This window comes from Sipha flava, unplaced genomic scaffold, assembly GCF_003268045.1.
Source record: "Sipha flava isolate LNK unplaced genomic scaffold, YSA_version1 18897_pilon_pilon, whole genome shotgun sequence".
NCBI lineage: Eukaryota > Metazoa > Arthropoda > Insecta > Hemiptera > Aphididae > Sipha > Sipha flava.
In genome coordinates, this window is record NW_020272481.1 from 1 (window position 1) to 13,562 (window position 13,562).

Here is a 13,562-nt window from a genome sequence, read left to right on the forward strand (position 1 = left end):
TAGAGCCATAATCAATTATTTAGTTATAAAACTTTTTTTTTTTTTTTTATTATTTTTTATTTATTGAAGAAATCTACAATCTATACATATAATTTTTTTTGTATAATAAGTAGGTTTGATAAGTGACAGAAAAAAAAAATAAAACAGATAACATGATTCATGAGATTAGGGAGGATACCCAGTGGTAACACCCTATAAATGACAGAATAACAATGAAGAAAAAATATATATATAAACAATTTTTTTTTTTTTTTTTTTTTTGGTTTGGAGGTGTTACCTGTTTACGACCTCTAGCACTTATTAAGCTAACTTACTATAGAAGAAGATCTCTACACCATTGCCTTTTAAGTCTACGGCGCGGGTCATTAGGGAGTGTTTTCGTTGATAATTTAGAGATTAGTGGATTTGTATGTTGTTGAAGTTTGTTGTGAAGTCTGGTGTAGTATAGTTTTGAGATTTGGTTAAGATTTTGGATTTTAAGATCTTTGTGGAGGTTATTGTTGGTTAAATACCAGGGTGCAGATGTGACTAGGCGAAGGCATATTGATTGGAATGCTTGGATTGTACGGGTGTTTGAGGGTTTAGCGGCTCCCCATAAGTGAATGCCATAAGTCCATAATGGCCTGAGTAAGGACTTATAGATTAGTAGTTTGGTATTTATATTCATTTCAGATTTAAGTAATGGTCTTAGGAGGTGGAGTCGGGTATTAAGGGCTTTCGTTTGGCTTTTAGGTGAGGATTCCAGGTAAGTTTACTGTCGAGGATGAGACCAAGATATTTAACTTCTGAGTAGGAGGGAATTGAGATGTTGTTCATTGTGACTGAGGGGCAAAAGCCTTTTTTTAGGGTGAATGTAATGAAGGAGGACTTGGATTCATTAATTTTGATCTTCCATCTTTTTGTCCAGAGGTTAATTATGTTGAGGTGTCTTTGTAACATACTAGAAACACTGATTGGGTTTTCATTGCAGGCCACAATTGCTGTATCATCCGCGTAGGAACCGAGTTCGGTGAAGGAAGTTTTAGGAATGTCATGCGTAAAGATATTGTATAAGAAGGGAGCAATATCGCTGCCTTGGGGAACTCCGGCTAAGATGTTAAAGTAGTTTGAGTGGCTCGAGTTCTGGCGTACGACAAAAGTACGATCGCTCGAATATGATTTAATCAAAAGGAAGTATGGGGGAGGCAGAAATTTTTTAAGTTTGAAAAGTAGGCCATCAAACCAGACTCTATCAAACGCTTGTGCAACGTCTAAAAAGACGGCAGCGCAGTAGTGTTTTTTCTCTAGAGAAACTGAGATGGTGTCAACTACTCTATGGAGTTGGTGAATGGTAGAGTGATTGGGTCTGAATCCAAATTGAGTGTCGGGGATAACTTTTGCCGTAACAGCTAGTGGAATAAGCCTCTTTAATAGGATTTTTTCGAATACTTTAGATAATGTAGGGAGTAAACTTATAGGGCGATAAGAAGTTACTTTTTCGGGAGGTTTGTTGGGTTTTGGAATCATTATTATCTCTGAAAATTTCCAGGTTAGGGGGTAATAGGATAAACGCAGCATTGCGTTATAAATATAGGAAAGTAATATGATTACTTTTTTGGGTAGGTTTTTGGCAGTACAATTTGTAATTCGATCAAACCCGGGGGCTTTTCTGTTGTGGAGTTTTTTAATAATAAATTCGATTTCACCAGGACGTGTGTGCTTAGCTGGGAGTGAGACGGGTAATGCAGCCTCTAAGGAATGTGAGACAATTTGACTTTGAGTGGGATTTAGAGTTATGTCATGTGGAGTGAAAGTTTGGGATAGATGTTGGCCAAATAGGTTTGCTTTTTCTATGTCAGAGACCACCCATGAATTATCTTCTTTACGGAGGGGAGATGAAGTTGAGACAGTTTTTAGGATTTTTTTTGTCGTTTTCCAAAGACAGGAGTTATGAGTTGTTAAGTTTTGGATATATTGTTGATAAGTGACGGAGTTGTGTTGTTGGAGTGCTTTCCTAAGTTTGTTATTTAGTTGGTTGTAAGTATGTTTGTCGATGGGGTATTTGTGCCTTTGCCAACGGGATCTTGCTTTTCGTTTTTCTCGGAGAAGATATTTTATATGATTTGGAAGTAGGTTATTGGGGTGAATTGTGGTTGGTGTTGTTGCTAAGTGTGTACATTCTTGGATATCTGAAGTGAGCTTTTGGATAGTATTATCAATGTCTTCGCTTGATTTTAAGGAAGGGTTTAGTTGTGTACGAGTATCGATGAGTTGTTGGAAAGTTGGCCAATCTATTTTTCCAAGATTTTGAGGATTTGTGGAGAAGTTTGAACAGGGAATTTCGAGGTCGAGTATGACTGGTGTGTGGTCGGATGACAGGTCATTTGTGTTGGAGGTAATAGTAATAGAGTTACTTGGTACTCTGGCGATGACGATATCGAGGATATCTGGGCGGCGGTTTTGATGTGTTGGCCAATAGGTGGGGTTAGAGGGTGGTATTATTTTTATGTTGGAGTTATTTATTGAGTTATAAAGGATTCTACCTCTTGGGTTGGTTGAGTGGCAGCCCCAAGAAGAATGTTTGGCATTAAGGTCTCCGGCGACAATGAAGTACTTACCTAAAGATTCGAAGTAATTTATGAAATTGTTTGAGTTAATTTTAGGTCCTGGAGGGCAGTAGATGGAGGAGAAGGACAGATAAAGATGTTTGTTGACAGAAACTTGGATGCTTGTTGCTTGGAGATATGTTTCGCTAATAGACGGAAGAAGGGAGTGTGTTAAGTTATTTTTAACTAGGATCACCGATCCAGCGTGAGCAGTGGAGTCAGGGTGATTACTTTGATAAACTTTGTATCCAAGAATTTTAATAGATTTTGTCGGGGTTAGGTGGGATTCGGATATCATTGCTATGTCTATGTTATGAATATTGAGGTATGCTTGAAGTTCAAGTTTGTGGGGTATAATGCCGTTTGCGTTCCATGTAAGTAATTTAAGTTTAAAACTAGTTTCCATTGTTGGTACTTAGTTTATTGATTAGTGATGTAAGAAGTGTTATTAGTGGATTAAGAAGTGTTATGAAGGGAGAGATTAGAGTTTTAAATTCGGATATGAAAGTTGTAAGTTGGCTTGTTAATAGTTGATCGGGGGGTGGGTCATTTATGTGGCTTGATTTTAGCTTATTTAAATTGTTACCTTTAACCGCTTGTGAAAAAGATAAGTGCTGGGTGTCGATGGGTTCGTTTAGAGATCTTGCAGGAGCATTGAATGAATGTGATGTTCCTGGAGAAGGTTGGCTGATGGGTTGGACTTGAGGGGTGTGGGAGTTTTCTGTTATTAGTCTTGAGATGGTGGTCGGTTGTTGTTTTTTACGGAAACGTTGGAGGTCTTTGTGGACAGTACATCCTCTGTAGTTAGCCGGATGGGCCTTGCTGCAAAGTGCGCATTTTGCGGGTAGGTTCTTGGATTTAGAGCATTGGTCCGAGGTATAGTTCTCGCCACAACGGACGCATTTAGGCAGGTGGTTGCAATATGATTTTGTGTGACCATACTGTTGACAGCGATGGCATTGGACTAGGTCTCGTCTGATGTGTGGGGCTTCAAATTTGACTTTAGTGAAACATATATTGTTTATGTTGAAAATGTCTTTGTTGTTTGGGGATGGGTTGAGGTCTACAAAGAATAGTGGAAGGGGCTCTTTTGTTTGAGATTTTAGTATGTTAGTTACATTTTTTACCAGAAAACCGTGTTTTTCTATTTCTTCTTTAATGTAATCAGTAGGGATTGTATGATGCAGATTCCTGACTACGACTCTGTAGGATTTTTCCTCATGTGTTTGATACGTGTGGTATTCAAGTTTGTGCTCATTGAACAATGTTATAGCGGCGCGGTAGGAACTGGCTGAGTGAAGATTTATTTTATATTTTTTGAATTGGATTTGCAAAGGAAGCCTTCGGTTTTCGTTATTTATTCCAGGTTTTTACACAGAGTGATGAAATTAATCGGAGATGTTAAGAAAATTGGTGGTGGAGGGGGTGTTGGTGGAGGTGACTCGTTGATTTCTGCGTTAACTTCGAGATCCATACTATCTACGTTGGTATCGAGTAGAGAGTAGCGGTTTGGTGAGGAGAAATTTGACGGCTCGTTTGTTTTTTTTGTGCGAGGTGAGGTAGTATTATTAGGTGACCTAATGCGTTTGTTGTTGTCAACATTATTCCATTCTTGGTTGTTAACTGAAGTGGCAGACGGAGAGGTTACGTCCTGCGTCGTGTGAGAAGCAGTTTTCGTGATAATTATCGGAGATAATTTCGATTTGTTTCTAAGTTTATTTGTGTCTGAGTTGTTTCGTTGCATGGTGGTTGATAAACTGTAGGTATCGGCCTACAGCCGATTTGGCGACGGTGGTGACGGTATTAGATTATTTTTATTTAGACGCGTATGGAAATTATACGGCAAAAGATGATAATTAAACTGAATAATACGGTTTGATTTAGTACTCATTAATTTAATGAGCGATAAGCGAAGGGCGATAGTGAGCGTGCACGACGATCCACAGATGTGTGCTACGGACAACTTTCCGTGCGAGACTATGAGTTATAAAACTTAAATACTTAAATCAGAAAAAATTGTATTATTGCAGTAAAAGCACTGTATTAAATTAATTACATTTCCGTATAAATAATATACACATACTGGTATTTTTCAGACTTTAGAGTAATTTAAATGTTTCCATCTAGTATCCTGACAAAACTAATCTATCTGCCAACCCTTTTAAATTTTTTTTTGAAACATAACCATGTAAGTACTCATTACTAAATTATATTAAATTGTAAGTGCACTATGCATACTTACTCAGAGACTTCAATATGTTTTAAGTTATCATCAGGCATTTTAACAATCTGATTATCAGAAAAAGGCATTTCTTTCTTAATAAATCTAAAAAAAAAAAAAAAAATGAATTCACTATAATTATAATTTAATACATTTATATCATTTTTGTGTAAGAACTTAACTTTAGATCCTTAACATTATCCAAGTAGATGTTATCACTATGTTTTTCACCGATTTCATTTGATTTATCTAAAATGGAAACTATTTAAGTATTAAACATTTAAATTATTAAATTTATAATTAATTTTAGTATTTTTTTCTTAACATGTTGAGACTTGCTCATCTGCTTGAACATTGAACCAATATTTTTTGTGTTTTTTAAAACTTCATTAAGTTTTTCTTTCTTCTTTCTTGCTTCATTACGATTGTGAACACCACTAGTTTTGACTATCTTCTGTGCCATTAAAATATAATTAACTTGGATACCTATGAAAATGGTAATGACACAATTATTCTCACATAACTATATTTATTAACTATTATTTTCTATAGATTAAACTACTACATACAACTCATAGCAAATGTATTAATATTCATAATAATTGTACGCAAATTTAAAATATACCTAGTATAGTTAGTTACCTCAACCTTACAATATTAATTATTAAGTTATAAGTTTTAACACTTAGTTTTTATACTATGTATTTCATTATACTCACATATCAAATAACAATTAACACATTCTTATTTATTTTATCGGTTCAAATTATATAAGTAAGAAGGTACATACATCATAGGCACAAAACTTTTAGGTTTTATCGAAGGGTACAAAAAATTGTGATTTGAAATGGGTAACACATTTTTTTTTTTTTACAATTACTTATTTTAAATTTATTAATATCAATAAATAATTAAAAAAAAAATATTCTTAACTAAACTCAAATAATTTACTGGTGATAAAACATTAAAATACATGCATTAATATAGATATAGGTACCAAAATATAGGCAAAATACTAAATATTAATCTTTTTATAATCTAATAAAGGCAGTTTTTTAAATCATATTTGTTAAAAATGTTCTTTTTTAACCTAGAGAAGACAAATTAATAAAAATAATTTATTAGATTACCTACTTTCACAGTTAAAATTAACTTCAAGTTAAATATGTGGTTAAATATAACCTATTGGCTACTATCAAAATTCAAAATTTCAAAAATTAATTTAATTTTCACCATCTGAATTCCGTACTTGTAATTTTGTTAGGGCAAACTTCGATAATTTCTTTAATAGATGTATAATTGAACATTTGCAAATATGCCCTATGATGGTTAAGGGAGGTTGTTTTTTAAATATTGAGTAGGTAAGTATGGTTCATAAATTATAATTAGAACTTAAAATTTAGGGACGTGCTTAAAAAAATATACCCGATTTTTTTTTTTCTAGGAATCGACAAAATTAAAATAAAAAAATAAAAGTTTGATACTTTACTCGTAATTCAATAAAATATATTATTTAGAGCTAGCTTAAGAATCATCGATCGTATAAACCGAAAATGTATATAGTCGAAACAACTTTCATATTTTATACCTACCAATTATAATAAATAAAATTAACTTACCTTTTATTAAATTATAATCTTCCAATCAAAAATCCAACAGGAATGTAGGTACTAGTTTAATAATATAAAAGTAAGTATAACGATTAACGAAATTACTGAAGAGTGGACACTGTGCACTGAGCTGACAATAAAAACATAACCAATTGTTCACAACACAACACATATCTACATTTTACATAGTATTTCGTAAAAATCTATACGTCGTTTGTCGACAATAATATTGTTAAAAATAGTTTTATTTTGATGATTTCCGATGGCGAACATCCGATAACGATTTGATTTTGGTTATCTAATTATATTTATAGTACACCTCACTAAAAATAAACTAGAGTTGAATAATCAATTGATATATTACGAATTAAAATTATTATTAATAATAATAATAATAATAATATATAAAATTGTACGATTATTTTTAAATTTAATATTTTTTTATTTATTATTTTTTTTACTTACATAGAAGTATTACAATTTTTCTTTATTTTATCTGAATTTAAATTTGCCGCCCCCGGGCAATTGCCCACCGGTGCCCCCCTTAAAACCGGCCCTGCTAACTGTATTCAAAAATTCTACCGTGGTAATACGTTTCTGAGTATATAAGTATAATATTTTTAATATTATTTATTTTTTTCTGGTACCGTGTTGCTGATGGTCTTGTGCCAGTGTTTTACATAAATACAAATATATTTGGATGTGGTGATGAAAATGATTTATTGAACTTCGCATGGAAAAACTCGCGTCCCTTAGTATTTCTTTGACTAGAAATCTTACCTGAAGCTCAAATATGAGACGGAAAAAGTCCTTCGTCAGAAATATAATTATCAACTAAATAGGTAATCACTAATTTCACTTACAGTGTGATTTTCTGGAATAGCTGATATAAAATCATCTGTATAAGATTCGTCAACTTCGACTGCATTTAAAAAACTTAAACCAAATATATTACGAAGCCATTTTCCAATTTATGATTCACATTTGTAATCAGTTGAAAGTCCTAAATTTTATATTTTACGATATCATGATTATGATAAATGGAAACTACAACCTATTATTTTACATAAAGGAAACATTTCATTGATCGCATTATGGATTGCTTGTTCAAAATCTGCTAAAAATAAATTAGCATAAATATTAAACCAAATTCATTGCACTTTTCAGTAATTATTTTAAACATATCGGTGACAATTATATTATCTGTGTTATCTAAATGGCACGAACTAATATATAATGCTATTAAATAAGTACGCCCTAAGGTTCTTCAACAAAAAGATTTCTAATATTTTTAAAGCGTTTTCCATTTTAACTCTTTTTTTTTGAACGAGTGCAGTTCGACCACTACCTGCTTTTTACTCGACTGCAGTTCGACCATTACTTTATATAAATCCAAGTGCAATTCGACCATTTATTTGTAGGTAATAAGTGTAATTCGACTATCCCGTTGGTAAGCACGTTGTGCGCTCGCTTTTCACTTTACGGCCTTTACGCTCACAGCCTACCTATTTACTAGAACTCCTCTTAATTTTAACTTGTGTATCAACTCATAAAGCACAAAAAAACTGCTTACAGCATTTTTAGATTAATTACTTTTTTAATTATTTAATTAATTATTATTTATTTTATTATTTAATTAATTACTTACTTTTTAAAGTACATGTGAAAAATCTATATTACAAGTATTTAATATTGTTTATTATAAAACATTACATTTTTATTACAATTTAAAAACAACCAACAAATTAAATAAAATGGTACTCAGTACTTTTTCAGCATTCTCTGGAATTTACTATTATGTTAACTTTTTTTTTAAAAACACATTATTAAAGATAGGTAGTCACCAGGTAGTCACCTAAAATTAAATATAAAAAATTTTAAAATTATTAATTACATTGTTAATTTATTACGTAGATAAGCACCTACACTAACTATTTTTTTTTTGGCTTCCTGTTCTCTCAAAATTCTCACCGGATTTCTTATGTTGCTAACTAAAAAACGTTTACCAAATAGTGGACTAATCAACTCAGGCAGTAAACACTCGTTATAAAATCTAATGTATAAAATATGTATTGCAGTAAATTAATGTATTGATTATGTAATTTACAAGTTTACACAATTCATTAGGTAATTACATATCTAACTGCAACTTTATTTTTTTCTTCCAGAAGTTGTCATAATATATTGACAACTATATTATAATACCAATTATCAGTAAAAATAAAAAAATAAAATTTCTTTCTTTTTGTAATATGTAAATGGGTTTGGATATAGTAATAATAGTCGTGGTTGGTTTTTAATATTACACATTTTTGGTCGTCAATTTGGCAAAATGATACCTAAAATTAAGAGTTAATTTTTTTTATTTGATATAAGATGTACCTACCAAGTAATGTCAAATACTCATATTCATTTAAAATTACTAAAATTCAATTATTTCATTTATTTACTTTTCTATTTTTAATCGCTTCAAATACGTTTAGTTCAGTTTTAGCAGAAAAGGGACATTTAATTTGAATAATTGAATCGTCTTCAATAAGATCATCTACACAAGTAACAATTTATGTTATGTCAGTTAATGTAATTTTAAATATAATTTGATTACCTGGACTTGCTGCTATATAAGGAATATTTTCATCAGTGTTTTTAAAGAAAATTATCAAACTATCAAAATTAAAGAATACAATATTATCTAGGGCATGAAATATCCATTTGTAGATTAAACAACTGAAACGGTAGTCTTTTAAGATTAAAAAATTAAAATTTTCGACAGCTTAAAGAGATCGTATTTCTGTTAAAAACTTATAAAAAGCCAAATGGATATATCATTCCCTAGATAATGTAATTATCTTTGATTTGTATCATAAGTTTTACTACGCTAAGTATAATACTTTCGGAATAAAATCTATTTTTCGAAAACATGTTTTTATACCGAAATATAGCTGAGCTGACATCCTCTTAATAAAAATGTTACATAATATAATTTGTATAATATATTTATCTCGAATTACACGTCAAATCCAAGTTATTAACTATTATGTGACAGCATTCATTCTAGTAAAAATACCAATAATTAAATTAAATATATACCTACTCCGAATACATTAAAAGTCGTATATTTATGGGACGATTTTTTTCAAACTCTAGTACTTCATCGTGAAAATGATCTTACAAAATAAAATAATTTTTTTTTTTTAATTACCTAACTTTGAAATTGTATAATTTTAATATGCCTCAAATATATCCAATATCCCACTATATAATTTATTATTATTATGGATCAGTGGAAAAGTTCAGAGTGGAAAACTTGATGATTACATGTACGATCCCCCGATGTTTATTATAAATTGTTTGATTAACAATATCGATTTTATTAATGTCATATTATTAATATATTGTACACATCTTTTATGTTAAAATTTCTTATAGATGTTCTACTAATAAATATTGTGATGAAATCATTGTTATCAATCGAACTATCGCGACATTAAATATTACAATTTTCAAACTCCAGGTTATTTAATCCCGTGTCACCGCATCCATTAGTGACGTCACTTTACAGGGTGATATTTTTATTTTATTGTTAAGAATAGAAAATAGACGCATTAAATATGTTTTTGGTTATACGTCACAAATAAATGTAACTCGATGGAGATGTTTTATGAAAAATTATCGAGCCAATATTTTTGAAAAAGAAAAAGTAATACTAGCAATGAAACTTACGTTTTTTATCTATGAGTAAAATAAATATATTATTTAATAATTTATTTATTTATGACAATATGTGTTTTTTCAAAACTGTATCGAGACAATATTTGACCTATACTTGTTTTTTACTTTATATATACGTAGTAGGATCAAAAAGTTCCCGGAATTTATAGAAAAAAAACTATATTTCTTATCAAGTATCTGATTATTGGAATTAAAAGTAGACATTATTAGCCATCTAAAGGTTTAGTTATTAAAAGTACATTAGTCTCATGTGAGCCGTAATTGAGTCCATACGAAACTGTGTTTACACATTTTTTTAAAATGTCACAATTAATGTCACAACGCGCTAACATTAAATTTTGTTTTAAACTTGGAAAAACTGTCGCAGAAACGCTCGAATGCTTGAAAACAGTTTATGGTGATGAAGCATTAGAGAAAACAACCATTTATGATTGGTTTAAACGGTTCAAAAATGGCCAAGAGTCACTTGAAGACGAAGAGCGGAGTGGCCGGCCGCCAACTTCAAAAAACGATGAAACAATCGAAAAAGTTAAAAATTTGGTGCAATCAGATCGTCGTTTACACATTCAAGATATGGTAAATGTATTAGGAATATCGTATGGTTCAATTCAAAACATTTTAAAAGATGATTTAGGAATGCGGCGCGTTGTTCAAATTGCGACAATTTGAAAAAATGCATAAACACAGTTTCGTATGGACTCAATTACGGCTCACATGAGACTAATGTAATTTTAACAACTAAACCTAAAGATAACTAATAATAGTCTACTTTTAATTCCAATAATCAGATATTTGATAAGAAATATAGATTTTTTTCTATAAATAAATTCCGGGAACTTTTTGATCCTACTACGTAGTTAAATAGAATGGACATATTTTAATATGAAATTATGTAATACTTTAAAAACTCTAATATAATTGTACCTATATTCGACTAATGTATTATTATTATCTACTTGTGTTTATAATTAAACAATATGTAATAATTGAACACGGTTCCCAAATGTCTTATCACAAAAATACATTTTGGCGGAAACGAGAATCATACCTTTTTCGTTTCTGGTGATATAGGGCTGTGCGTAGTAATGGGTAAATAAATTTAGGGTATTTACCCGGTATTTTGGGTATTTATTTTTAATTGCGTTTTTTCTATTTTATTTCAATGTTAAATAAATTGTAAAACCATTTACCAATATAATGTAACTAAAAAAAATATGTTACTTGTAATTTGTAATTAAATATTAAGATAGATCAGGCTAAAAACTTATGTAGTGTTAACGCTTTAATTATTTAAAATAAAGTAAAAACAAATTATAATTTTTATAACATACATTATCATGGTATAAAAGTATAAAACATAACAAAATCAACAAAATTCTCTTAGTAAAAAATAAAAAATACAATCCTTTGATTAATATTAAGATAGATAGGTAAATAATCTTATTTATCTTAAGTTGTAAGTTGTAATAATTCTTAGCTTTTATTTTAGGCGATATTTTATAAAAACATAATGTTTTACCCATATTTAATTAAATACATTTTAAGTGGAAAATTGACTACATATTTTTTTTCAAAATATCATATTATTAATAAAAAAAAAGAAATATTTTTATAACTAAAAAAAAATAAAATTTTCATAAGCTTACTGTTGTTATATTATCTAAAAGAAAATATACTCGTAAAATAAATTTTATAAAAAAAACAAAAATATTAATTGAATAATAAAAAAAAATGTATTTATTTAATCCAAATACATACAAAACATAACAAAATAAATTGTTCATTAGCTCCTTTCTAAATATAATACAAACAAAATGTAAAATGCATAATAAAGAAATACAAATTTCTATAACCTGAATAAAAATTAAACATAACAAAATAAAATGTCCATTAGCTCTTTGCTGTTATAATATAAACAAAATATAAAATGCATGACAAAATAATAATTAATAATTATCCTCATCTTCTTTTTCTGAACATGAAACTGAGTTTTCATCACTACTGGTATCATTATATAAAATAGATGTTTCTGAATCTGAATCACAATCACTGTCTGAATCACTTTATGAGATAATCATATTTTCATCGTTTTTTTCAGAGTTAAAAGAACTCGATGAATTTTGTATTTCTTGTATAACAACAGAAGATTCTTCACAGTTATTTGCTTCTGTATTTTTGGAAATTTCACTTTTTTTATTTTTTAGCTTCCAATTGTATGATAAATATGTCAATTTCCCAGCTCTCTCTGTAGTTAATCTATTTCTTTTTTTGCTATGTATCCAAGAAAAAGTGCTGAATGTTCGTTCAGTAGCAGCAGAAGTACAAGGAGCAGTTAATATTCTTACTGCAACTTTAGATAATGGGGATATGTGATCTAAGAATTTTCACCACTTTACTGGATCAGTAATCAAAGAATTTTCTCAAATAAATTTTTTAGTAAAATATCCTTGCTTTGATTGATAATTTGAGATCATTCATTATATCTATTTTCATTTCAACTCCTAAATTATATATAAATTCTAAAGCATCAGCACGTTCATCTGCATTTAATTCTAGTCCTTGTGATTTAGGGTCCAGCAATTCAGCAGCTAAATGAATTTTTCCAAGAATAAAGATTTTTCTTTTTGCAACATTATTCATTATATTCAGTTCCTCAGAAATAGAAAAAAGAGAATTTGTGATTGAAGACGAAAAGCATGCTTCAACTTTTTTCTCCACATCATTTAACAGACTTCTAACTCTATGGATAAGATTATGATTTGATCCTAAGACTGTAATTGCATTTACTATTGGGGTTAATAAATTTATCATTTTAAAACATTTTCTCAAAATTTAGAATCATCAAGTAATGTCAATTTGATAGGTCTTAATAATGAAATTGGAATAGTGTCATCGACTGCCAAGGCCTGTAAAACACTTTTATTTTTCATCAAACTTTCCAAACAAAATAGAAAGCTCCCCCAACGGGTTTTGACAGGCAATTTCAATTGAACATTAATGCCTTTAATTTGTTGGTGTTTTTTGAAGACATAAGATAATAAATGTGATATTTTTATAGAACTAACAATATTAGAGTTTTGTTTCAAGAATTCACTAACTGAATTTACTTTAAAAATATCAGAACATAAGAGATGTAAACCATGGGCTGCACATCCGAGAGGTTTTATACCCTTTATACACATTTTTTACCAGTTCAAATGATTTCTTAACATTAGCAGCATTATCCCCTATAATGACAAAAAATTTTTCTTTACCATATGTTTCAATTATTTCAACAATTCGGTTTTTTAAATATTCAGCAGTATGACGGTTATCTTTGGTGTTCAGAAATTTGACAAACAATGGTTCTGGTTTACAAATAACAAAGTTTATTATGCCATCATTATTTATATTGGTCCATCCATCCAGTTGAAT

The 13,562-nt window shown here is 29.8% G+C and overlaps 1 protein-coding gene and 1 pseudogene across 1 annotated transcript; one reads left to right on the top strand and one right to left on the bottom strand.

The window, feature by feature from the left end:
• Positions 1-4,823: 4,823 nt before the first annotated feature.
• LOC112681267 lies at positions 4,824-9,571 on the bottom strand (annotated as a pseudogene).
• Positions 9,572-10,448: 877 nt separating this feature from the next.
• Positions 10,449-10,817, top strand: LOC112681268 (protein GVQW3-like). Its single transcript, XM_025551532.1, has one exon. It carries the CDS (start codon positions 10,449-10,451, stop codon positions 10,815-10,817), a length of 369 nt encoding a protein of 122 aa, XP_025407317.1.
• Positions 10,818-13,562: the final 2,745 nt, after the last annotated feature.